The following is a 26,591-nucleotide window of genomic DNA, read 5'->3' on the forward strand; positions in this document are numbered from 1 at the left end:
CACACACACACACACACACACACACACACACACACACACACACACACACACACACACACACACACACACATATATATAGAAAGGATCTGTACACTTTGTCCTCTACACGCACCTCTCCTGTTTCTTGACCGAGTTGCTCCCTCACCCTGCTGAGCACTGCTGTTGGGGAGAGTAGCCGTTACGGCTGACAGTCTCTCTAAGCTCCCTGCCAGACAGCCAAAAAGCCCTGGACAGAGTCAGTCGTTTGTCACTGCTGGACAGAAACAAGGAGTGAGAGAGAGAGAGTGCTCCTTCTTCACTTTGCTCTCCCTCCTTCACTCCTTCACTCAAACAAAGAGCTCTGTCCCCCCCCCCCCCCCCACACACACACACACACACACACACACACATCACTCCCTCCCCCTGTTCTACTCTCTTTCTCAGTTCATCATGCTATGTGAGCCACATTAGCTAATTAGCTGACAGGGCTGAGGCTGAGCTGGAACATGCTCACCCTGAATGCGGAGGTCAGGGAGCGGACTAGGAGAGAGAGAGAGACTGCTGCTGCTGCTGTTGCTCCTGACGGCCCAAACCAGGGCCCCTCGTCAGATTGAGGAGGTCAAAGAGCATTTGGGACATAGTCACGACATGGAGTCACTCAGCAGGGGAATAACAGAGGGCTACTTTAAGTATTAGCCGCTCCATCACTGAGACTGACTGGCAACAATGGCCGGTCATTGTTGGGTGACTTGACTCTCATGTGCCCCATAGATGTTCTCAAGAGATGGGGAACTAATGCATAGCTTGTGGCAGACATTCGTGAGCAGCAAGTGTTAAAGTGAGTCACATGAGTCTTCGTGCGACATAGTAATTGAAACACATCAATGGTGGATTGCTAATTCTGGGCAGTTAATGACATGAGTAGGAGTACCATTTATCAAAGCTCCACATGGGTGCATTTGTTTAGGTATGGCATCTGACCTGCCACCATCCCATACAAACTGAATAATCAACTCCCATCTGTTTGCCTGTGGTGCTCTCAGAGAAGGGGGGTTGGAGCAGCAACAGCTTCAAGAGGACGGCTGGTAGCAATCACTTACCCATGTCTCCATGGAAACTGTTGTCATGGGAGGCCCTTTTTGACGGGGTGGAGTCTCCTTCGTGAGGTGGCCAGATCTGTCCAGTTTTGCGAACGCCGACAATAGTGGCCTCGGAGACGACCACGTGGCCCTGCTGTTGGCGATGGCGTTTCTGGGACTGGGGGGTGGGCGGGCTGCTGCTGTCGAAGGACTGCTGGGAATTCTGGGAGTTCTGTGAGGGCGAGCGGCTTTTGTCACGGAAGGGTCGTCGGTACGCGGCAGTGGGGCTGGGTGACACGTGACTGGACTGTCCCGAGGAGAAGTCTTCCTCGCTGGACGTCAGGTTCTCGTTGGAGCTGCAGTCCGGCGTGTAGCCCCCACCTCCACCCCCTGCATCCTCAAAGCTCCCCGGTGAATAGGACCGGCGGGGCCAGGTCAGTTGGTGGTCATCTCCAACTCCTCCATGTTCCCTCATGACTACTCCCTCACCAGCCACCATCCCACCCACGTACACACTGGTATAAGGTTGGAACTCGGAAGGCTGCCACGGTGGTGGCTGTGGTTGTTGCGGTTTGCCTCCATTGGCTCGATATCTGGGACTGGGCTCTCCATCCTCATACTCGGCATCATAGCCGCAGGTGCTTTCAGTAGAGCGCCCCCTGTAGACAGGCTTGGGACGCAGATCTCCAGCTACTGTGGCCAGGTTCCCAGGCAGTGAGTGTAGGGACCGCTTCCGCTCCATCTGCATGGCCTGAGTGCCCAGGCTGCCGATCTTCTCGGAGACCTCCCGGTCATTGATCCGCACCAATCCCCTCTCGTGGTGGAACTCCATATTGGCGTAGAATGGCTGCTTCTCCTGGCTGGCTTTGCTGTCTGCCGAGGAGTGTGAGTTGGCTCGCTTGATCCGCTCGAAGTTGGAGCGCAGAGCAGCTACGCCCAGCCCCATGCCCTGCTTGTCCTTGGAAGAGGGGTCACAGGGCAGGTCCTTCTCTGGTGGGGGGTGCGGCCTGCGCGGAGAGACTCCACCCCGTTGTTTGGAAGGCGAGAGGCCGTCTGTCTCGCTGCCACCACCTCCCGCTCCCGGCTGAACCAGCTCGAACGCTGACTGGAGCTCCAGACCGTCGCCGTGGGAGGCAGACTTCCTGGCAGGCGGAGGCCTGGGTTTGGAGCGGGTCTCTCCCACCGGCTGGAAGCGGCTGCGCTCGCCTTGCTCCTGCGCGTGGAGCTGCGGAGGCTGTTGGGGGTCTCCAGCACACACGACGGCCTGCTGCTCACCCATCTCGGCCATCAGAGAGGCCTTCCTGAAGCCCCAGCGCTGGCGGTCGTAGCTCTTGCGCTCCTTGGCCAGCAGCGTTTGCAGGTAGATCATGCGGAAGCGCTCTTTGTTTACCTCCATCTCCAGGCGCCTGATGGAGGCTTTGCACTTTTCCAGTTCCTGCTCAATGCCTCCCACGGACCTCAGCTCCATTTTGGGAGGTTCAGACTCAGGGAACTGTGCTTTCCAAGCTTCGATGAAACCCACTGGCTCCACCATTGCTGACAGGAACTACACAGATTTTTGCCACAGATCCAAGGGATAAATACACACTCTTACTCTTCTTCCAATCCTGTCACGTTGATTGGTTTGTAACTAAATGAGGACTACAAACCAGCAATGTGCCCATCTGCAGTATAAGACAATAGCATATCAAAGCCACCTTCCTTCAAGAATTTTCTGAGATTGTCCTCAGGTGTCTTGATGACTCCTTTCTGATTTTGTCACCACAGCGTTTTATTTTGTCAACACTCGCAAGAGCTTTCTCTTGACCCTCAACGAACCTATTGGGAAATGATGCCAATAAACCCGTGCACATTCTTAATGTTACTCGCATCATTCCAACAACACCACTTGCAGCATTTACGGTGAAAAAATCTCGGACCCCAACACAATGACAGCATCTGTCCTCCGGGCCGAGAGTGGTCTTATAAAAAGCAACTCCTGTAGGCTATGTGTTCACGAAAGGACGCGTAGAACCCGACGCGTTTCGACAGCGATTGAATATTCCTTCATTCCGTTTTAGCATTCGATTCATACTCCAGTGCTGTCCCGTGTCCATTCGTAGCGCGACATCCCGTTTCCATCATATGCCTGGCTCATCCAGCCTCCTCTTTTGTAGCTTGCCAGCACTAGACAGAATGGAAATTACCTATGGGGTAGAAAAAAAGTTAAAAAAAAAAAAATGTCCAGGCAAAATGACTATGCTTTAAATATGCGCTCAGAGACGAGTGGGATTTGCTGTCGCTTTCGCTCCTTTATCCCATTTTCAGTGTTAATTATCAGAGCACATTGTGGTCACATCTCCGCTCACTCTCTGCTTCTGTTGTGCGTTCTGTCTGTCTAGGGGTCGCTGAGAAAGCTGCTGCAGGAAAGGGAGGGACTAGACCGACAATGATTGACGCTCGCCTGCTCGTTCGTGCCATTTAAAGAAACACGCCACACTAGTTATTTTGTAGCAGTGAGGGGTTTCAAAGGATGGAATAGAACACAGTTGTGTCACTGGAAAATATGGTTATGTTTGTATTATACTTCTTTGCTCGGATTCACATTTAAACTTAAACAGTAATTTGTCTATTAATGCCTTTCGTGCTGTAGGCTTTATCTTTGTCCACTCTTATATGAAGGATTTGGGGTAAATTAGTCTCACCGGTTGTTCCTGAACTAATACATACATATGAAAAGGTTTTAAATCAAACACTAAAACTCATTCTGGCATGATAACTTATCTTGCAGGTGTTTTACGTATGGTCTATGCACCAACAACATTGGAATTCTCGCTTGCTTTCCTGGATCGGCACAACAGCGCCTCTAGGCCCACGGTCTATCCTCTACGAGAGCACAGAACAAAGGGTTTCATTAATGAGGCTGAAATGTGGTCATAGGAAAAATTACCAAGCTTTAATATTTAATATCCTTAAACGGCTATTATGATTGTACTTCTGTGATCGATTGAACCACGTGCATACCTCCCCGAGAACCCCAATTAATTGGCCATCTGAATGCCCGCAATCCTATGAGGTCATTCCTTGTTCCGCGCTCCTAGGAAGGTGATGTGCGGTTTTTGTGCGATGAAGTTTATCATAGCCTATTCTGATCTCTGCTGCCCTCATGCGATCAATGTATGAAATGAGCAACACAGAAAAAACGTCCAGTGCTATCCAATTGCAGTACTGTACATGATGAAAGTGTAAACACTTGTCTTAAGCCTTATTTTTGTTTGCGCTCTCTGTAAGGTGTATATCTTGTCCATAAAGCTATGACATTGATAGCTTTTCCATGATTATTTTTTCTTCAGTTCTCTTACTATTCAGCATTTCTTCCATTACATGCACATTTCATTCTGGGCTTCGAACCGATTACAGTTTTTTACGATTGCTAAAACACTAAAACCCATTAGCTGAAAAAAGTTCTCAGTTGCCTGAACTCATGTAGCTTATTGTGCCATCTGTTGTCAATACCGTAAACTATTTCACATGGTAAAACACAATTTGCAGATCTCACTTAGACTTTTCAGCAAAACTCTAAACACATTCTCAGTCTCAAAACACATTCTGCACTCTAATGCACATGTCATCCATACTGGTAAACAACAACAAAGCAAAAATAAAATACAAATAGAGAACACGCACGTCATTGATTAAACACAACCACTCAAAACTGATTTCACTTGTATCAAATGATGTGACACAACCAATACAAGCCAGTTTAGAGAGCAAACAGGTTGTTGAAGGTGGGAAGGAGAAGGTCTGAGAATGGATAGAAGAAACAATGTGAGAGTGCGTATGTGAGGTGGGCGAAGAGGAGGAAGAGGAGGAGGGCAAAAAAGAGGAAGTGGAAGAGGAGGACAAAGAGGAAGAAGAAGACAAACTCAGCAGTCATGTTATGTAAAGTCCATGGACTGACAATGAGGGAAGCAGGACTGGATACGGCACACAAGAGGCTTCTTTCCCCATTGACTCAGGAGAGAAAATATTGCTTGTGATGTCGACAAAGTGCTCTGGCCTGACCCAGCCAAAAGACAAGAAGAAGCACATTGATGACATGTTGACTCCGTTGATTTTTGTCTCTTCTACTGTAGTAGTGTATACTGTAGTAGGCCTACAGTGCATTGTAGGCTGTATAATGTGCTTTTGTGCTTTCTATTTGCTACAGTAACAGTAACAGTAACAGTAACAGTACTGATTGCTCAATAGATTTTGACTGGTTGCAGGTTCATATTGCAGGTTCATATCAACAAAGAACAAGAGTGAGTTGTGAGTAGTGAGATGCTAAAGAACCAACTAAAATTAGAGCAAAGCAGAGTAGTCATTTCTGATACATTTTAGCTATAAGAGAACATATTTTCGTTCTTCAAAAGATGACGGATACATATGAAATTTGTTTTGAGATAAAAAATGTACTTCTACTTGAGAACTATATGTTTTGAACAATGTGTTTTCTATTTTTTGGTGTATTGTTTACTGACTGCTTGAAAGCGTATATCATTTTGATCACTTTGTTTATGATTTGAGAGCAGTGTTTGATTTTGAGCACAGGTAAAACTGTTTTGAGGCGAAAGTTTCATTTTGCAAGAGGATTCAGAGGTTTTGTAAATAGTGCTTGAAGATGAGGTTTTGAGTTTACAGTTTTGAGAAAATGGGTGACTCTTTCAAGAAATGTGTTTACGCAATCGTAAAAAAAACTGTATTATACTCATGTTAAATAAATGGTAAGCCTACTCATTGGATACACCTAACTGATAAGCCTGAACCCAGTTCACTGGAGCTCCTGATCTTACACGTTCTCACAGAGAAAAACGCCTTTCTTCTTTGCACCAATATCTAAACTTCACCTCTATTCTGCATCAGGTACCCAAAAATGCTTGCCTAAGCCTTCCTGTGTCACTAGCTCAGTATGTCATCTTGTGTAGGATGCAATTAAGTGATATTACACAGCAACGAAACACAGAACGTTTCACGTAAAGTCATTAGATTGTTTATTAACTTGAACAATATCAGTAGAACAACCATTTGTGCAAAATGTAGGTACATGATTATTAGTTTACAAATAATTATATTCATATATGTCATATATACATGCTATTACAGGGACAAACGCTATGAAAAGAATGCAAAACAAAAAGACAAAAAACAGAGAAGGCCTGCTCTGTGCTTTTAACAACCCTTACATTATACATATTTCTCGAACCCCAGTGATACACCCGGACTGCTTGGTCCTCGTCCATAGTCTCTCTATCGGACTGTAAATCGATATACAGACAAGGTAAACATAGAACAAAAAGTAAGGAAATTTGTGTTTGGTAGACTATTTACTTGTTGTAAAAATGCTTCTGGGCAATAAATCATATACCGTTGGAAAGCCTGTTTTCTTCCCTTTCAAATGGTGCCACATTTGTAAGGAACATTAGTTGGTGGGATGAGCATCAGAGCTGAGTATGTGGGTTGCGCCCATGAAAAATGTGCCAGAATATTCTGAAACTAAGGAAATTTGTGTTTGGAAGATTGTTTCTTTGTTGTAACAATGCTTCCTGGCAATACATCTTATACCGTTGGATAGCCTGTTTACTCCCCTTTCAAATGGTGCCACATTTGCAAGGAACATGCATTAGTGGGATGAGCTGCAGAGCTGAGTTTGTGGGTTGCGCCCATGAAAAGTTTCACAGAATAAGCTCAACCCACAGACTCAGCTCTGCAGCTCATCTCACAAATGCATGTTCCTTGCACATGTGGTACCATCTGAAAGGGGAGTAAACAGGCTTTCCAACGGTATAAGATTTATTGCCGAGAAGCATTGTTACAACAAAGTAATAATCTACCAAACACAAATTTCTTTACTCTTTGTTCTATGTTTAGATGGGCCAACCTGAACGCATCCTGCAGCCTACTAGTAGCCTTGTCGGCATCATAAGTTGGCCAGTATTGTCCTAACTCTTTAAAATATTTCCTTAGGAAAATAATAATCTGTTCGTGGCGTGTAGGAGCTAATCTAATAAATCTTGGTTCCGAGATGATTTATAACCTCACACGAAGAATTGTGCCACCATCTCGCCAAAAGTTTTCCTATAGCAATTTGGCAACGTAGCCTACGACTGAAGGCATGCATCGATGTTTGTAATATTAAGATTTAGGTAACATTTTGAAGTAGGCTACTACTAAAGACTCCAACGACAAAGGTTTACTCTTGCTATAGGGAATGAACCAAGTTACCTTGATCTCACAATCCCCACAGGCCTAGCCTACCTACAGATAGATTAACACACCCACGATGAGGTTAGGCCCTGGCCTTGTTGAGTCCACATGAATCATGGTCTATTCCTTGCATGGTTATTATTTACATGCATCCAAATTTGTTAATGCCCTCCCCCCCCCTACAACATATAGGGTCATTAAACTAGCTTGCACCTGTGCTTCACTGACACATGCGCCAAGGTTTCAAGGCTCCGCTACTGTCTGTCCCTCTCCATTCAACTGTATAACTAGGAATTTTAAGAGACACCTTCCATACTTTTCCTTTTTTCTCTCTCTCTACTTTCTCTCACACTCGATCTCTCTGCTTCACTCTTTTTTTTCTCCTTTCAATATTTTCCCTCTTCAATCTGTTTACTGTCTTTATTCAGAGCCACTCTTGGTCACTCTTCTTTCCTTTCTTTTTCCATTGTTCTTTCCTTCTTCCACTCTTCTTTCCTTTTCTTTTTTCCTTCTTCCACTCTTCTTTCTTTTCTTCTTCCACTCTTCTTTCCTTTTTTCACTCTCCTATCCTTCTTCCACTCTTTTCTTTCTTCACCCTTCTTTCACTCTTTTTCTTTCTTCTTTTACAATTCTTTCCTTTCTTCTTTCTTTTCTTCTTCCTTTCTTAACTTTTGCATTTCATGCACTGGTATTTCCTTCAGGAAATGCATTTTCTAGTTAAATTATTAAATTCATGTCACCTTCAGCCCAATTCAGTGCCTCCCTAGCTAAAAACACTATTTAACTGCACCTTAAGATCAATATTCAAGTATATTTTTGCACCATTAACTTAACAGGCAGTGTTCATAACAGACTTAAAGAGTTCTTGATGGAAAATCTCAATAGCTTAAATGAAGACAAAGAGGCCCAAATTTATATGGTTCATATGAGTGTATTTTCTTTCATGTAGAAAATAAAAAGTGTGATAGATTTTTTTTCTTTCTTCTCCGCACTGTCAAGTTCATGTTCTCAATAACCGCTATTGCAACATTGAAAAACTGGAAAACAAAATCCTCACAATCTGTTGTTTCTGTTTTATTGTTGTTGTATCTTCTGATTCATACAGTCACACACCACTTTTAATCCCCTATCGGTAACATTTACATCCTTACAATCTAAACCCACCCCACCCAACCTAAGGAAACAGGAAAAAAAACAATCACACCCAAATAAAACAAATAAAATAAAAATTAAGTTAATCTATGTCAAAGTCAATTATAAATCACACTGAGAGACGAAATAAATCCATAAAAAAAAAAACGGGAATGATTTGGTCTCAATTTCGTAGTTTTGTTGTTTGTTTTGTGCACGAGCGAATCGGAGGTTCAGGGGAGGAGGGAGCTGTGATGGTTGTGGCTCTGGTGTCGTACAGAAGCCCGGTGACCGAGGCTAATGAGGGAGGAAGGGACAGACGGCGGGTGGGGTAGGGTGGGGGGGGGAATGAAGTCTGTATTGAGGTAGCTGTGCTCTGCCTAGTGCAGAAAAAAAAACTGGCTCTACTAATAAGAATGTATTGTAAGAATAATAACCAGAGAATGCAAAGTAATAATATGAACGTTATTATTACTACATATAACCAGGGGACGCACACAGTATTTAGATCTATGGGGGCACAGTGCATGCAAGATCACAAAAACATGCTTGTTTTTGGAGGAATTTTCTGATTTGTTTTTAGTTTATCGTTGTGAACAAATGAACATTCACTCAGTTCCCTGATGCCCTTCAAAACCCTCCCATCCAAACGCCACTCAACTCCAACCCCGGCTCATGCATCTCTTACACGACACACACTCGTACGCGCACACACAGTTCACACTGTAAGAGTTTGATGTTTGTTCGGACGAAAGAAACAACAGTAAACATCAGTAAACAACCTCAAACGACCAAAGTCCAGACTACCGCGCACTCTCCATTGCAAAAACAACACATTTACAAAAATGAATTAATAAAAAAAAAAAGGCGAACGAAGAACTTGCATAAAATAGTGTTCAATCTCTGTACACATCTCTGGACCACGGTTCAATCTCAGCCATATGTTCCAGGGGGTAGGGGGCACCAGAAAACAAAAGTTTATGCTTTAGAAAATGGAAAAAGTTACAATTTCAAATTGTAAAAACTTATTAAAAAGGCAACCAAATGACAAACATAAAAAGAGAAACTGATCAACTGAAGACCAGATGTGGCAGAACTAGTCCACCCCGTGGGAAAAAGGGACCCAAGACACTTAAAAGAAATGAATATGCCCCCACTCCCCCCACATACACCCCCTCCCGAATACACTTTTATTAAAAAGAAACATAGTTTAGGCTTTTTTTTCTTTTATATTATTGTTATGGTTGTGTTAAACATTTTGTCCTTCTCGTGCACACACTCACCGTTGCACAGGCACACTTTTAAGACGCACGCATACTTGCACGCAAACACACGAACGCTCACACAATCCCTAGCTACAACACACAACAGAGGGGGAAAGGGAGGTGGGGGGGTGGGTCGGGTGGCTTTTGTTTTCGTTGTGCTTAGATCAGTCAGGAGGAGTAGAACAGCTCGGCCAGGTTCGTGTCAGTGCTGTAGATCCAGACTAACAGGGGCAGGAAGATGGCCACGAAGGGCCAGGAGATGCCCTCCAGACAGGCGCCCAGCGAGCAGCCGCTGCTCTTCTCCTCCTCCAGCTCTTTTGGGGGGTCCAGGTAGTTACGGGACGCAAACTTGAGCAGCTCGTCCAGCAGGATTACAGGCAGAGAGATCTTCAGCACCATCAGCCACTGGGTCAAGTTGAGGGGTGTGATCTGGAAGATCATCTGGGGGGGGGGGAGAAGAGTGGAGGGAAAGAAAAGGTAAAGAGACCGATTGGCAGAGCTCCCTCTCTGCCCAAGGCAACTTTGGGAATTAAGTAAAGCATAAAAAATGGTTTAATTTCCTCAAACTCCTTCCACATCATACCTGACCACCTAAACACAAAGATAAGAAAATACCCATGGAGAACCTTCTTTCCCCAAACTATCTTTCCCCAAACTCTTCAAAGAATCCAGCAGAGCACACATACCGGCAGAGGCTCCACGTGTAGGATGAGGAAGTGCAGGGACATGGACAGACAGATGGCGCCTAGCAACCACACATTCTCCCATGGGGGCATCCTCAGCAGAGACTGGTTCTCCGACACGCTGAGAAGAGAAATTAAGAGTAGGTGTCAAGTCCAAGACACACACAGCCTTACTTCTCTTGGTACACACACACACACACACACAATAGCAGTTTTCCTACCTTTCCTTATACTGTTGCAATTGTATTGTTGTTGCTACTAGCATGGTTTCTGCTTCCGTATTTGTAAGACACAACAAGGAATAGTGAAGGGTGAAGGAGTATCAACTCAAAAGCAGACTGATCTTTGACTGACCTGTTGAGAGCGTTGCACATCTCGATGGTGACGAGCACGGACAGGGCCATGGTCATGGGGTAGGGCGACTCAAAGACTTCACAGGCCACGTCCTTAAACTCAGGGTTATCGGCCCCACACTGCAGGAAGTGGGACTGCGGAGAGAAAAATGGGACAAGGTTACACACACACACAAATACACCTCTCTGCCTTTGAAGATAGGTCAAGGTTAAGATTATTGTCAAATGCCGAGTGCAAAGTGCAATAATGTGGTGATGGCTGGTTAGTAAGTGAATGCATACCAGCTGGTAAAGGGAAATCCTGGGTCCATCCTCAGCAGCAATGAACCACCAGGCAGCAGCTCCAACAGTACCAGCACCCACATAACCTAGAAAAAAAAAAATAACGAAATTACTGTCAAGCCTACACACTTGACATGCTTGATGAGAGACTAGCACGTCTTAAAATACATACGCCAACTCACAATTAATGACAAGGTATCTATTAGATTGGAGTTCCGAACAAACTAGCACACGGACACTGATGGAAAGGTAACAGAAGTCGCTCGCTCGCACACACGCACGCACGCACACACACGAGGAAACTCACATCCGATGGCAAGGTATCTGAAGAACAGCCAGCCAGAGATAAGGGGCTCGCGGGCGTTGCGGGGGGGCTTGCTCATGATGTCCAGGTCGGGGGGGTTGAAGCCCAGGGCGGTGGCGGGCAGGCCGTCCGTCACCAGGTTCACCCACAGCAGCTGCACCGGGATAAGAGCCTCGGGGAAGCCCAGCGCCGCGGTCAGGAAGATGCTGTCGCCATGGAGACACATCAACGTTAGAACAGTGGTGATGTTATCGATTTAGATTTTGATGTCTGACCTCTACAGCGTGCTTGAGGGGAACCAAGGCCTGAAAGGAGCTTTCAACCAATGGTGGGAGCCAAATATAACTTTGGGCCTCCTTCCAGACATAATGGGGATTGAATTACATTTGGCTATACACTCAAGCGATTATTCATTTCCAGATTTGGGTAAACCACATTTTACAATAGATGGTCCACCCCATTAGCCAAAACCACATTGGTTTAATTCGTAACAAATGATGAGCATGAAAGGCCTCTTGAGATTAACTGAATACTTGTAAATGTATGATCCTGCCTTTGAGCCAAAAAGCAAAAATGCTGAGATGTTAGCGACATTCCTAGGTGTACTTCCCCCTCCAACATCGATCCTTAAAATCACACTGGTTGTAAATCCCGCTCATTCAAGTTTATTTCCTGATGACACAATGCAGTAATAGCACCTTAAAGGCAGATGGGTAATGGGTTGTTGAGGGAGGCCTGTCGGCCATCTTACCAGACGACCTCTCCCACGTTGGAGGAGATTAGGTAGCGGATGAACTGTTTCATGTTGTTGTAGATGGCCCTGCCCTCCTCCACAGCCGCCACAATGGTGGAAAAGTTATCGTCAGCCAGCACCATCTCTGAGGCAGACTTGGCTACGGCAGTACCGGAACCCATGGCAATGCCAATCTCCGATTTCTTGAGCGCAGGTGCGTCATTCACACCATCACCAGTCTGCGGGGAGAAGGGCATGATGGGAAAGTGAGTAGGAGTGGCTCACCTGTTACAGCTAAAATCACAGCCTGTAAGGATTTAACAGTATAGAGCTAGTGGTGTTGCGATCTAAAGACCTATATATGGATCACTCGGTAACATGCTCTAGGAACATCTAGGCAGGTCAAAGTGCAAGTCTACAGCCCAAACTCTGGGCAAGGTGAAAATTATAATATCTGGTGCATTTTAATATGATTTAGTAAAATGAAGGCTTTTTAAAACATAAGATAATGAATTCCTAAACCAATTTCTTGCCACTCTGTCCCCTCACCAGAGCGCTTGTGGTTGGTTTTAGCACTAGATGCTGAATAAAAAGATTTGGCTGGTTTGCTCACCATAGCGGTGATCTCATCGTAGGACTGCAGGAACTCGATGATCTTGGACTTGTGCGAGGGCTCGACGCGGGCAAAGCAGCGGGCTGAGAGCACGGCCTCGCGCTGGGCGGTCGGCGACAGGTCGTCGAACTCGCGGCCCGTGTAGGCCATGTGTGACACATCCTCACCCTCGCCGAAGATGCCGATGCGCCTGCAGATGGCCACGGCCGTACCCTTGTTGTCGCCGGTGATCATGATGACGCGGATGCCCGCCAGGCGGCACAGCTTGATGGAGGCGGCCACCTCGGACCGCGGTGGGTCCAGCATGCCAACGACGCCCACGAAAGTCAAGTCCGTCTGTGGGTGATGGAAGGAGGGTAACGGAAGAGGAGAGAGAGAGCGCGATACAGTGAATGGGGAATGACCAAACAAAGAGCACGATTCTCCTAGAGAAAATGTGAGGCTTATTCAGAGCAATTTTCATTGTTTTCAAGATAACATTAAGATGGTTAACTGCATCTTTTGTTGCTGTGCATTTCTTTGCATTCATTCAATACCGAATGTAGAATTCCCCTCATAGACAATGAGGAATGCATTGTCCCACACTCGACATAGTTTTGGATTTCAGGCACTAGGAAAGCCAATTTGTTCCTTCAGTTTGTGTGTTTTCAGCTCACCTCATAGTCTACGAAGCGCGTGCAGTCCTGCAGGTTGAGCTGGTCCTTGCTGGGGGGGTTGTCTCTGGTGGCCAGGGCCAGGCAGCGCAGTGTGTCACGGCCGGAGCCGTACTCGCGGATCACGGACATGATCTTCTCCTTGATGCCGGCGGTCAGGGGCACCTTGTTGCTTCCCACGCGGATGTGTGTGCACCGGTCCACAACACCCTCTGGAGCTCCCTGCACGCAGAAAAAGGGCGTGAGGTTTTAGAACACATCGAAAACACATACTTATTGATTACAAATGTTGGTTACACCTGTTGATTACACTTACAAAGAAAACCTATAACACATTCTACACACTAAATATTCTACTTCATATTTTGGACTTCATCAAGACTAACTTCCTACGCAGGGAAACTTTCCATCTGTGCGCGTCATGGTACTCAAAACTATGGACTTGGTGGCACATTTCTCTGATAGCGGAGCCACATTTGACTCTTGGGTAAACATTTGTAACATTAGAAGTTTGTTCTGCAGGTCAGGGTTGGAGCTGAAGCACTTGGCCCCTACCTTCACAAACATCTTGCCAACGGATGAGCGGGCTTTGTTGGGAGTGCAGTACACAGACATGGACTTCCTGTCGCGGGAAAACTCCAGTGTGAACTCCTTCTTCATCAGTTGCTTCACCACCTGGCAAACACACACACACACACAGTGACATTTAGTTGACTTCAAACAGCATGACAATGAACACACCACACCAGAGTTACACCGGTGGTTTGATGTGGTTCGTCATGACCTGGTTGGAGCCGCCAAAAATGGGCGCCTGAGGCTAACCAAGGAAAACTATCTGTTTGTAATACTGTGGTTGATCTAGCCGTGACAGGCCACCTGTGGGGGTGCTGTTGTTCAGATATGACCAATGGCGACACACAATTGGCTTTGCTCCAGTGAGTGCACTGATCGTGGGGGCCTAGGCAGAGGTGCTGAGGCACTCACCGAGTTGCAGGAGTTGGCCCTCTCGATCTTGGACAGGCCTTTGAGATCGGTGTCAAACACATTCATCTTCTCCACCAGGCAGGTGAGGGCCGTCTCTGTGGCTTCTCCCACCTTCTCAAACACTCCTTTGGCCTGCGGGACGAAACAGAACACCCAAGCACATGGATTAATTAGAGGACCATACATTATTGACAATAATGACAGACAACTCTTCAAACTTCTCCCAATTACATTAAAAAAAAAACATTTCGCCAGGAGACAATGCTACCACTAATGAACCTAAATCCTAATGTCAGGTGGCATATAGATCACGCCGTGGCAGTTGCCGGAAAAGTGATACATGATGCCAGGATCAGGTGCTCACCTCATTGTAGTCCAGCGATGAATCATTGCACAGGGCACAGATGGTGGCCATCTCCACTAGACCCTCATACTGGGAAGACCTAACTGGCTTGCCTTCAAGGAAACTGGACACCAACAGGATAAATAGCAGGTGGCCACAGGAAGAGGGGGAGGGAAGAGACAGATTTAGGTATTGTGTTCACATTTATTTATTTGTGTGTGTGTGTTTAAAAAAACAAACAAAATAACTCACACTTCTCCCTCAGGGGCGTAGGTGGATCCAGTGACGGTAAACTCCTTCAGGGCGCAACCGTCTCCTTCCACTTTGTCAACAATGAACATCTGAAACGGACAGCACACAAAAGACAGGAAACGCCACATCAGTCATGGCACACAGCAGGCACCAGAGGGCAGTAGAGTGCTGAGGAATGGGCAACCAGGGGTTTCAGCATCACCAAGTCTGAACTACTCTACTGCTGCTGCAGAGCACAGGGTGGCCAATGGGCTACCACCTCTCCAGACCTGAGGCTGACACACAGAGAGAACAGGGGAGATGAGGAGGAGAGAGAGAGAGATAGAAAAAAAGAGAGAGATAGAAAAAAAGAGAGAGAGCACGAGCAAGGGGGAAAGAGAGAGGGAGAGAAAGAATGACAGGGCTTTGGCACAGCTCCTGACAATAGCCAGAGCCCAGTGAGGCAGACATGCTGACAGAGAAGGCAAGGCATAACAGAGCGACTGACGCAAATAAAAGGAGCTTTACAGATTGAAAAAGTGAGATGGGGGGTGGGGGGGCTGAGAGGAGAGAAATTTAAGAAGCTACCAAGACTGACGGTGATGGAAGAGAAAATTAAAGGGGAAATGAGGTGAAAGCTTGAAGGGGGACTGATGGAGAGAGAAGGCATGATGATAGAAGGAGAGGGGAAGAAAACACAGACGGAGAAAGACAGGGAGAGAGAGTTCATCGCAGTCCCCTCAGTGTGGGCATGAAGTGGCCAGGCAGGCAGGCAGCCCTGGGGTCCTGATGGAGCAGCTGGCATTTGCTGGGCACAGGCTTATCGCCCCGTTACCCAGCGCCCGTCATCAACCCCACCGAAATCTAAACATTAGAAACTTCAGCCTATCGCTCTCTCCTCCCCCCTTCTCTCCTCTTCCCTCCATCCCCCTTCTCCCCCTCCAAGGCACAACAGACTTCAAAGGGCTGCTGCGTCATTGGCCTTCATATATATATATATCCTACACAGAAAACAGTGGAGAAGGCAGTGGATCGGGAGCCCCGATGGCTAATTGCAAAGCCTATCTGGGCTCTCGCTGATAGCACTCAAGGTCACAGCACAGTGGGCGCTTTTTGGAGAGGGACCCTCGGCGTGACGCTCCCCCGTTCAGCTCTGCTCCAGCCCAACGCCTGGATGAAAGCACTCGAGCGCAGACGCCGCTGGACCAGAGGTGCCATTCACATCACAGAGGGCCACGCATTCATTCTGTATGAGGAGCGCTTTATGGAATGGTGCAGGGGACTAAATGGGACTGGCTGCTCAACAAGCACTATTCTTTGTGTGATTAAACAGAATGGCCGTGCAGGCTGGTAGAACAGAACCGGTGATCTGAGCTGGAAGAGAACACTGCATTACCAGTACGACAGGTTCACTGATGAGGCATGTAAGCTATAGATTCAAAGCACATAGCTCCAAGGGGCTGTTCGTGCCTCCCAGTGAGCTGGTGTGTGTGCGCGTGTGTGTGTGCGTGGACTGCATTCCAGGCTCTGAGGCTACTAAAGCCTAGGCAGAGACTGAGTCCCCAAGACAAGGTCAGTTACACAACACCACTGCAAGCATCTCCTTCCTGCATACTGATCAGCTCTCTGTCGAGGTGCACACTGCCTCAGAGAGAGAGAGAGAGAGAGAGAGAGAGCGATTGAACGAGAGAGTGTGAGAAAGAAGCAGAAGAAGAGGGGGAGCGTGAGAAGACAACACGAAAGGAAAAGAGAGAGGGAGCGAGAGAGGCTGATGGATCACAGTGAAAGGGATGCGAATGAAGGTGGTGAGGACTAGAGAAAAGAGGAACATCATTTCAATGAGGAGGAGGAACAGCAGGAGAGAAGGAGAGAGGGAGAGGAGGGATTCTACAACAGCCAGAGTAAGACATTAAATGTGATCCATGCTGGGGTGAACGCAGGGTGTTTGAATTGAATCAATCAAGGCTTCAGACATCTGCAGAAGAGGGCAGGAAGCAGGACACTCAGCTCCAACACTCCCGAGGACAAGCGTCTCGTACAGCAGCTGCAAATACTAATCACGTAGTTTAAAGACGCGCTACCCGCTCAAGCACCAGAACTCTGGGACACGCCTGATCTCCACACCCTCTGGCGATTAATGCAGTGGATATTTCTCCAGCCAAAAGCAATTTGCCAAGACAAACAAATTAAATTGTTGAGCCCAATTCAAAAACAAAACAAACCCTTAAAACAATGTGACAGCTAGGGGATGGCTAAATCTCAGCCTCTCTGATGCCACAACCCAATTTCGTCTCTCCAGCCGATGGCTTTCTATCTGGCAGTGCTACAGACCCTGCCGTGATGTACAACTCACTGACAAGTAGAAACATAGTTGAGGCTATAGTTGTTCCTGTTTATGTTAAATTCTCTACATTTAACAAGGACCTTTTGTGATCTGTAATTTCCTGATGTTTAAGTGCACTTTAAGTACACTTAATATCTTGACACTTGATATTTTATTCTGGCCAAAAAAACAAGTACAAGTAGCTTGATAGATGTGGGGCCTTACCCTGCAGACAGACATCTGATTGGTGGTGAGCGTGCCCGTCTTGTCTGAGCAGATGACTGAGGTGCAACCTAGCGTTTCCACCGAAGGCAGTGAGCGCACAATGGCATTTTTCTTGGCCATGCGACGAGTGCCCAGAGCCAGGCAGGTGGTGATGACAGCCGGCAGACCTGAGAGAGAGAGAGAGAGAGAGATATTAGCTCCAAAGACTGATGGTCCAGTGAAGATTATTTTTTTTAAATAATGTTCATGATGTAACTTCATGCAATGTTTGTAATGACTTTTCAACTGACCACACATTTTATCTGAAGTGGCAATCCTATTTGAATCCTTCCGATTGATCATCATTTATAACACTCATTAAGTTCTCACCTTCAGGGATGGCGGCGACAGCCAGTGCCACGGCGATCTTGAAGTAGTAGACGGCGCCGCGGATCCAGGAGCCTCCGTGCACGGGGTCGCTGAAGTGGCCGATGTTGATGAGCCACACGGCGATGCAGATGAGCGTGATGACCTTGGACAGCTGCTGCCCAAACTCGTCTAGCTTCTGCTGTAGAGGCGTGCGCTCCTGCTCCGTGCCCGCCATCTCGTCGCGGATCTTGCCGATCTCCGTGGAGCCGGCAGTGGCCACCACCACGCCCACCGCCTTGCCCGCGGCAATGTTGGTACCCTGTGGCGGAGGAGGATGGAATGAGATGGTTAAGGGGGGGTGAATGCCAATGGTCATTGAACTCATTATGACGCATGACTTCCAGTTAGAGAAACGCTTTTTAATGAATCACTTTTAGGGAAGTTTACAGACTTGCAGATAGGAATTGGATACAAACATCCCAAGTCTTATCTTTGCTACCTTATGTCTGAGACTAAAATGTAATACATTTTGATGAGCTCCAGTTCTCTCTTATCACCTCACCAGCAGACTTTAATACAGTACACAACACTAGGGGACAGCAAGTCAATGGTGACTAGGGTCTAAGTGACTCGCACAGAATGATAGCAGGGATCGGTGAAACAAAAAGGGCACAAAGTCAATAAATCACATCAACAAGAGGGCGGCGGGAAAAAAAATGATGACCTGGCTTTGAAAGAGGTGATGTGGAAAGAAGGAGAGAGCGAGAGGGAGGGAGGAATCGAGGGTGAGAGATGAAAGGAGAGAGAATGGTAGACTTCAGACTCACAGAGAAGAGCATGTTCTTCTTGTCCTGGTTGACTGCACGGGGGTCAGGCACGGGGTCAGTGTGCTTTATGACTGAAACTGACTCTCCTGAAAGGGGAGGGCAAAGAAAAAGAATTAGTCCTCAGTGCGCTTACTACTTTTTTTTACTGAAAGACCCGTTATGAAACAATTACACTCCCTTTAGCTCGTCCCTGGTTTACTCCAGCATCATCTTATGTAAGGAGCATCTGAAACTGGGCCACACTCAGACATGAAGCTGGTCGTTTCATCTGCATTAGTGTAAAACAAGAAGTCTGTGGCCATCAGCACTACACATTCTTACTTGGTGAGCGACATATTCAGATAATAAATATCAGCCAAGAACATTTTAGAGGACCAAAACATTGGTTGCAAGTTGATTGCATATAGGCCATCAACATTGATTACATATTGATTTTGTTCCACACACCACTGACTGATACTGACCAGAGCGTCCCCTAACCACAGCCATATATGGCTCTCCTCTAGGAAAACAAAAAGCTCAGCAGTAATCAGTTAAAATCAAATGAAGCGAGAAGGAAAGCAAAACAGGTTTCTAATCCGGGATGGACATAAAGAATCGACTACTCATAGACCAAGTTGAAAAGGACATCAAGATCAACGGTTTCTACTTATCTTAACCCAATTTTAACTGGTGCGATGAAATTCACTAGCTCAATCTGTATTTTGCGCGGAAAGAATGTGTTGTGTTGTGTTGAAATGGCCAACTTGTTAAGCTGAGGACACACCCCTATCCAGAGCTATCCTGAAAGCTGCAGTACTGCTCATACTTCAACTTAAAATGTAAGGCCACTCCCTACCCAACCCAACCCAACCCAGCCACTCCCTTCCCAACCCAACCCAACCCACAGAAGGAATATAAGCCACAGCATTCTGTTATCCACTAATCATAGTATAGTTATACTTAAAGTTCAGGTATTTAACAAATGCTTTGGTACAAAGTGACTTACAAAACATTTGATAAACAAATATACTGATAACAACGAGGAATGAAGCATTATGCAACAAAATATATACAACAATTTTAAACCAACAATTACTCATATTTTAATAATAACTGATGAAAACATTTTAAAACTACATTGACGTGACAAGATAATGACAACATACGGTTAGGGTAATTATTTCAATTTAAAAAGCAAAAAAAGCAAAAGGTGCAACTCTGAGGAGGTAGAAGCCCCGCTCACCCACACCTACACCTTTATTAGTTCAGTGGTCTCTTGGGGTCTCGAGTGACAAATTGTTTGCGAAGCCCATCTAGCTTTGTTTACCTTAATGTGTTGACAGAAGAGATTAAGCCGACTATAAATCATGCCACGCGACGAGAGCAATAAGGCAAATAAACCATTTTGTCAGTTATGACAGCTAAGTTACACTTTACATATGAAGAAGGCTGGACCTGTACATAAACTATATGGAAGTGCAAACATGGTCTTTATGCAATGACATCTGTCTGCACACACAAAATGAGCCCTAACTGACATCTGATATTGCCTTTGTCCTACTCATGTTGGTCAAAATTGAACACTGAAATTCCTTGACTGGTTGATTATTAAACTTAAAATGTCCGTCCTTATACCAAATGAAGCGTGCAGGGGACTCATAAGAAGAGTACTCTAGAGCCTGCCCTCAAACTAAACCAAAATCAAACACAATGGCAACCTGAAGATCCTGTGAACGGTCCACCAAAAGGAGTTGATGTGGACCGTAAACTTCACATTGCTGACCTGGCTGGTGAAGTGCAGCGAGACTGAAGGCATATCAGTTTGAAATGTGCTGAGCTGCCCTTCAAAAATGAGCAGGAAGGGCTGACATGAGGATGAGGAACGCACCGACTGCCATCATTGCTCATCATTGCTAGCTACCAATTAAGGCATTGAGGCAAGACTCCACTATCTGGCCTGCTTCCCTTGCCCTCGTCTCCATCTCTCTGATTCGCTCTTCTTCCTGCACTCTCTCTCTCTCCCCCTCTGTCTCTACCTCTCTCCATCTGTTCTCACCCTGCTGTTCTTTTTTTCCACCTCTCTAAACGGTTCAGCATGGCTGACCTCTCACTGAAGCACAGGTCAGGGAGGATGGTGAGCAGGCAGCAGGATGACTACAAGGCAGATTCATGAGGTGCCTCTGCTCTGGCCCAGTGGACCCCACGCTCACCGGGGAATCTCCCTGCCCTTGCCGATAACCAGGGGCAGGACATAGACACAACCTCTACTGAGGTCAAATATTTACCAAAATGCCAAAAGGGTTGTATCAGGAGACAACACTGAGCAAAGGTACAACATCAATCAAGAGTAACATTTGTTGAACTCAAAGGTTTCTCTTACCAGCATGAGGGATAGTGGTACACACACACACACACACACACACACTCTCTCTGCATGCACGGCGAGGCCCTAGTGGGCATCTGGCAACACATTCCCAATTTCCATTCATAAGGAAACAGTCACCTCTCTTGCCTCAAGCCCAGCACCAGCTGAACAGCCTCCATTATTTAGAACTGGGTCCAGAAAACAAACAAACAAACACAGAGACAAATAAGGCCATTTCTCACCTGTCAGAATGGACTGGTCCACCCGGAGCGTGGTAGACTTGATTGAAGTGAGGCGGATGTCGGCAGGAACTTTGTCACCCACTGCAGGAAAGAGAGACAGAGAAGCATGGATAAGCAAACATTGCTTATTTTTCAATTTATTTTACTTTCTTTTTTTTAGTGTTAGTGCATCCGTCAGTAAGCAGCCAAGTGCAACACAACCATGTGAAAATGACTGACATCACCCAACCTTTCCCAACTAAGGTCATTCAACTGGAGGACGTTCTTATTTGGGTTAATCATCTCTTCAAATGTATTTATTATTTTTTTGGAAGCGAGGGAATTCATACCAAAACAAGAATTTAAAACCACTAATGGCCGCATACCAAATAAGCCCAAACCGTCTCGAAATGCTGGTGCATTCTAAAAGCTAAACTGCTCATCCATTTCTGATCCACTGTGTTTGAAAAAAATGACTTAATAATTATTCAGAATGCAGACTTGAATTATTGATTAAGCTTTACTTTTGCCTACGCGCTACCACATCATGGCTTTCTTTTCTTCAATCTTAGTTCTCTCACAGTCCACCTCCTTTGAACCGCTGAGGGACTCTCTCTCCACTAAAAGGGTTGTCGGCCTGATGCTGGATGCCACAGGAGGAGTGTCCATCATAAGCTCCCCCTCACAGCACCTCAGTCTATCAGCCCAGACCCTGCATGTCCAGGACATGGTTTCAAGCACATTACGAGTGAGAAAGGCACTCTATGGCGGGTCCCCTTGAGGGGAAACGCGTCATGTGTCCCATGGGTGGCTCCTAAGAGTAGGGATGGGTATCGTTTGGGTTTTTTCCGATACCGGTACTTAACCGATACTTTTAAAACGATACCGGTGCCTAAACAGTGCCAGAACCGATACTTTTTTTATTTTTTATTAAAGACATTAAAGGCTTATTTATTGCCAAGGCAAATAGTTTTCTTCAAATTTAACAATATATTAACTGTTTAAGGTATACTATAAATAAAAATAAATACAAAACACTTGGCTTCAAACCTTTTAACTTCAAACTATGAACAATATATTAACTTTTAACAACTGTTTACAGTACACTTAAATAAATATAAATAAATACAAAACACACTCTGTACACACACCTCACACTTCAGTAATTCTTTTGCAGAAATATGAGCATGTTCGCCTTCAGAGTAAAACAAATATTATTTTGTTTGCATTTATTTAAACCAGGGATTAAAAACGAAATATTTTTCATTGCGTTTCGTTCTGACCAGAAACGTTATTTTTCTGTTCCGTTCCAGTGTTCCTATGATTCCCTTCATATTATTAACCGGTTAGAACATTAGAGAAGAACGGTTAATAACGTGGGGGGGGGGGGGGGGCGTGCTTAATGTTTGTCATTATGCAATGCGCCCTTTCCAACGTCAATAATGAAACAACATTATATCACTCAATTTTATTTTTTTCCGTACAAAAGGTTCCTCCTTTTCGACAGTCAGCAACATGAAATCAGGCTGCAGGACCATTTAAACGCAAACATGGCCATGTCTTTCGTACTGAAGTCCGTTCAAAAAAAGGAAAGCAAGAAAATGCAGCAGCTTAAACCCATGGCTATTCAAAACAAAATGACAACATACTCAGCCAGTCACATTTAGGCTTACATTCAAATTCGGAAAGCATCTCCAACAAAACCTTCTCCATTATGCGCAAAATAATCACAACTCATGTCCATAGCTAGAGGCCTATTAACTCGAGAGCTAGCCTATTTGAAATGGACAACAGATAGCTTACATACCAAATTGCTTATTCAGTTTAAGGAAAAGTATGTACTCCAAAACATTCTCCTTCAGATTGCTGCGCAGAGGAGACAGGACATATTTGAGAGCCGAAAAGGCACGCTCTACACTGACCTGGGTAACGGGGAAAGGCAGCACACTCATGGCAAGTTTGGATGGACCTGTTAGGCTACTCGCTAGTGTCAACAGTAGTTTCACTTCAGCCAGGCGGTCTGGGTAACATTTAGCGGGCAGGTAGCCAAGCCCATCACTTCCGGAATAAAACTTTTTTCAAGATTTATTTTAACAATAATTTTATTTCCACAATATTTCAAGAAAAGTTTTTTGGAACGAAAAATAACGTTATTAACCGGTTATTTAAAATTGAAAATATTGTTTTCACTCCGGAACAGCTGAAATTGTTTTTGTTCCCGTTTTCGATTACGTTCCTCGTAAAATTTCGTTCTTTACCGGTTTTCGTTTTCGTTCTTTGAACCGTTTCTAATCCCTGATTTAAACCCACTGGTTTTGTGAATGTGTACTGCCCCTTTAAGAGTTTAGGTTCAGGGCCTCTTGCCTTCTCTCCCCCCTTTACACGCAATTTTATTGTTGCATATGCTGCACGTCGAGTTGTTTGAATCTTTTTGTGCGAAATACAGCCACACTTTTGATCGTTTACCTTTCGGCATTTTCTCCGTTGTATTGATGGCTAGCTCTGTTTGTGTTTGCTCTGTGCAAGGCTGTCTACTCTTCGCAGTCATTAGACTGTTGCAATGTTATTGTAGCGTCCGAGTTAGTGCTCTCTTAAGAACTCGCATTGAGAAGGAATATCTTTGGATGAGACGGTAGCTCTCCGTTTAATAAAGCGTATCCAACTTCTGCTTAGAACAACCACACTTATCTTGAAACCGAAACCACACACAAGTCAACCCATTACCATGGCAACTCCTCAACTAGGGATGCATACCTAAACCCACGTTCAGGTTCAGGTCCGAATTCGAATCCAGAGGTTTAGGTTCAGGTCCGGACCTAATAAGTCCGGACCCGAACCCATGGCATATTTGAATATATGAACTGTTTAAAGTATACTATTAATATAAATACATACAAAACATTTGGCTTCAAACTACAGCTTTTTTTTTTTTTTTACTTCAAACTATGAACATTATATTAACTGTAAACAACAGTTTATAGTCTACTTAAATAAATATAAATAAGTACAAAAAACACACACACACACACTCTGCACACATTACAGCTTCAAACTTATTTTGCAAAAATATGAGCATATTTGCCTTTGGAGTCAAAAATGTATTATTTAGTTTGTATTGTATTATTTTTCTGATTTGTCTATATCGATTTTTTCTATCTGTTTATAGTTAATCTTTTTACTTGAACACACTGAGTACGAGAAAATGTGCACTGCCCCTTTAAGAGACTATTATACGTTTTGCTGTGATGCCGTTTATTTGTCAGTCTGAGGTTGCTGATTTGCTGTTGACCTTCTCTCCTCTTTACACGCAATTGTTGTGTTGCATTTGCTGCACGTCGTGATGTTTGAATCTTTTTGTGCAAAATACAGCCACACTTTTGACCGTTTACCTTTCGGTATTTTCTCTGTTAAAAGGTTTATGGCTAGCTCTGTTTGTTCTTGTTCTGTGACATGCTGCCTGCTCTTCATTGTCATACGACTGTTGCTATGAAAACACCGATGAGCGACACAGGACAACGTTTATAGTGGGAGCTAGGGCAGTTGTAAATGTGCCCCACGAAATCTGCCTGGCAAAAAAATACAAAATAATTCATACAAATCATACTTACACCACTAACGTTACTGCTAGTTAGCTATCGCTAGTTTTCTACTGTTTTGGAAGCAGCCCCTGTGTTTCATGTTGCAGCCTGAAATAATTCATGTTTATAAGACAACATTTTACATAAGTTTTCAAGATTTAGCTGCATGATTTGTTGCTGTTATTTATTTAAATCGGCTCAGGCACCGAAATCTGCGTGACATTTCGGTCCGGGTGCGTAACCGTATAGGAATGTCTTTTTCCACCGCGAATTTCAAGGTGGTCTAGAACGAAAATATAGTAGGATATAGTATGTGAGTGCTAGATTTTTTACAAGTCCAGTACCGAATCACTGGGGTTTCGGTTTTTCTGGACCTGAACCTAAACGTTTTTACAAGTCCAGAACCGGTCCGGCGTACCGGTACGCATCCCTATCCTCAACACAAATCCCGTTTCCACTAGTCCCTCTACATTATCACCAATGAGCGTGAGCGACACAGGCGAGAGTCTACATTGGGAGATGGAGCAATTTTATATGTGCCCCACGAAATCTGTTAGCAACCCAAAAAAGTTTACAGATCGTACTCAGGAAGATCTACGCCACAAACGTTACTTCTCGTTAGCTATCGCAAGTTTTGTTAAATTATTATTTTTTTAATAAAAAAATTAAAAATTTAAATTTAAATCTCAGGCACCGAAAGGTAGCACCGAAATCTGCGTTGCATTTCGGTCCGGGTAGGTACCGGTTGTATGGAACCGGTGCTGTATTGGTTCTCGGTACCCAACCCTACCTAAGAGTGTTAAGAGTGCCATGTTAGAACTAAGTGGAAGACAATGGTGGATTACAGGAGGCACGCACTGAATGACGGATTTCTAGTCCTGGCCTGGAGTCCAAAGAAATGTTTTTAGTAGAGCTGTGAAAAATAACGCGTTATGATTAAATTACAGGATTAATGCGTTATTTTTTTTTTAACTCATTTAAAGCATGTGCAGAATGAGTTTCCAATAAACCCACGTTCGCGGAACTCCTCCCTAGAACGGCCCTCGTCCAATCCTAGCTAAGCAACCTCTACTAAGAGAAGAGGGTCAGACAACTTTGAGGTCTGAGGAGCATGGTGAAAGGGTGTTCATACGGGACTTGTTGTTCTGACACAAGGTACCCTGAGATTTTAGAGAGACACATCGTTTTTTCCCCGCATTTTTCTAAAGCCCAAAACAAAGGAGGAAAGGTACCGCTGTGGATTTAACAGTGTGGGAGACCCTGCTCCCAACTCAATGTATCAAAGATCAACAAACACACATATGTCTGCTCCAAAGTAAATGAAGCTTCTTGAAGCTAGCCAGATAGCAAACTATGCTATCTAGCTAACGAACTACGCTATCTAGCTAACTATCTAGTTGAGAACATCCCCAAACAGTTATGGTTCATGTCAACTAGTATTATAACGACTACAAGTACATAACTAGTCTCTCCAACAAATGTGTTAATGTTAATGTCAAAATGTTAATGTTATCGTCTGTAAAGGCGGCTGCTTGGTTCAGCGTTGGGGTTAATTGTTGCGCAAAATTTACTCAGTGCAGTTCATGCTCCCAAATGTTGCGCGTGTTGCCTGCCTTTTGCTTGGCAGATAGAAAGCTGTTTCCCTAACAGAAAGTCTGAAGCTTGAAGTTCTTTTCAAACCTTTGCTTGGGTAGCACTGTTAAACTGAGCAGACGTGCAGACTACATTTTAGTAATCTCATCACGAAACATTCGTTTTCTAAAAACAATCACATAGTATTGCATGTTTTACTGTGGTAGAAAATACGTTAGCTTAATGCTAACGTATATGGGGAATCCTATAGAGACCGCGCTAGGTATTAGCA

At 44.9% G+C, this 26,591-nt stretch overlaps 2 protein-coding genes across 2 annotated transcripts in view; both read right to left on the reverse strand.

Annotated features, from left to right (window-relative positions):
* Window positions 1-2,592, reverse strand: part of bcr (BCR activator of RhoGEF and GTPase) — a gene marked incomplete at its 5' end in the record, with an annotated part of 93,284 nt that extends 90,692 nt beyond the window's left edge. Inside the window, one exon of the mRNA XM_080848060.1 lies at window positions 1,080-2,592. Within this exon, the coding sequence (XP_080704186.1) occupies window positions 1,080-2,592 (1,513 nt within the window). The remainder of the gene's footprint in view (window positions 1-1,079) is intronic.
* Window positions 2,593-9,847: 7,255 nt separating this feature from the next.
* atp2a2b (ATPase sarcoplasmic/endoplasmic reticulum Ca2+ transporting 2b) overlaps window positions 9,848-26,591 on the reverse strand; it is a gene marked incomplete at its 3' end in the record, with an annotated part of 40,637 nt that continues 23,893 nt past the window's right edge. Inside the window, exons 6-21 of the mRNA XM_080846972.1 lie at window positions 21,171-21,251; window positions 18,582-18,667; window positions 17,776-18,073; window positions 17,407-17,573; window positions 14,880-14,968; window positions 14,649-14,751; window positions 14,285-14,416; window positions 13,856-13,975; window positions 13,304-13,522; window positions 12,648-12,983; window positions 12,053-12,273; window positions 11,305-11,507; window positions 10,998-11,083; window positions 10,717-10,850; window positions 10,366-10,483; window positions 9,848-10,120 (exon numbers count right to left, since the gene is read on the reverse strand). Of these exons, the coding sequence (XP_080703098.1) occupies window positions 9,848-10,120; window positions 10,366-10,483; window positions 10,717-10,850; window positions 10,998-11,083; window positions 11,305-11,507; window positions 12,053-12,273; window positions 12,648-12,983; window positions 13,304-13,522; window positions 13,856-13,975; window positions 14,285-14,416; window positions 14,649-14,751; window positions 14,880-14,968; window positions 17,407-17,573; window positions 17,776-18,073; window positions 18,582-18,667; window positions 21,171-21,251 (2,666 nt within the window). The remainder of the gene's footprint in view (window positions 10,121-10,365; window positions 10,484-10,716; window positions 10,851-10,997; window positions 11,084-11,304; window positions 11,508-12,052; window positions 12,274-12,647; window positions 12,984-13,303; window positions 13,523-13,855; window positions 13,976-14,284; window positions 14,417-14,648; window positions 14,752-14,879; window positions 14,969-17,406; window positions 17,574-17,775; window positions 18,074-18,581; window positions 18,668-21,170; window positions 21,252-26,591) is intronic.

Source organism: Sprattus sprattus, assembly GCF_963457725.1.
Source record: "Sprattus sprattus genome assembly, chromosome: 11".
In the NCBI taxonomy this organism is placed as follows: domain Eukaryota; kingdom Metazoa; phylum Chordata; class Actinopteri; order Clupeiformes; family Clupeidae; genus Sprattus; species Sprattus sprattus.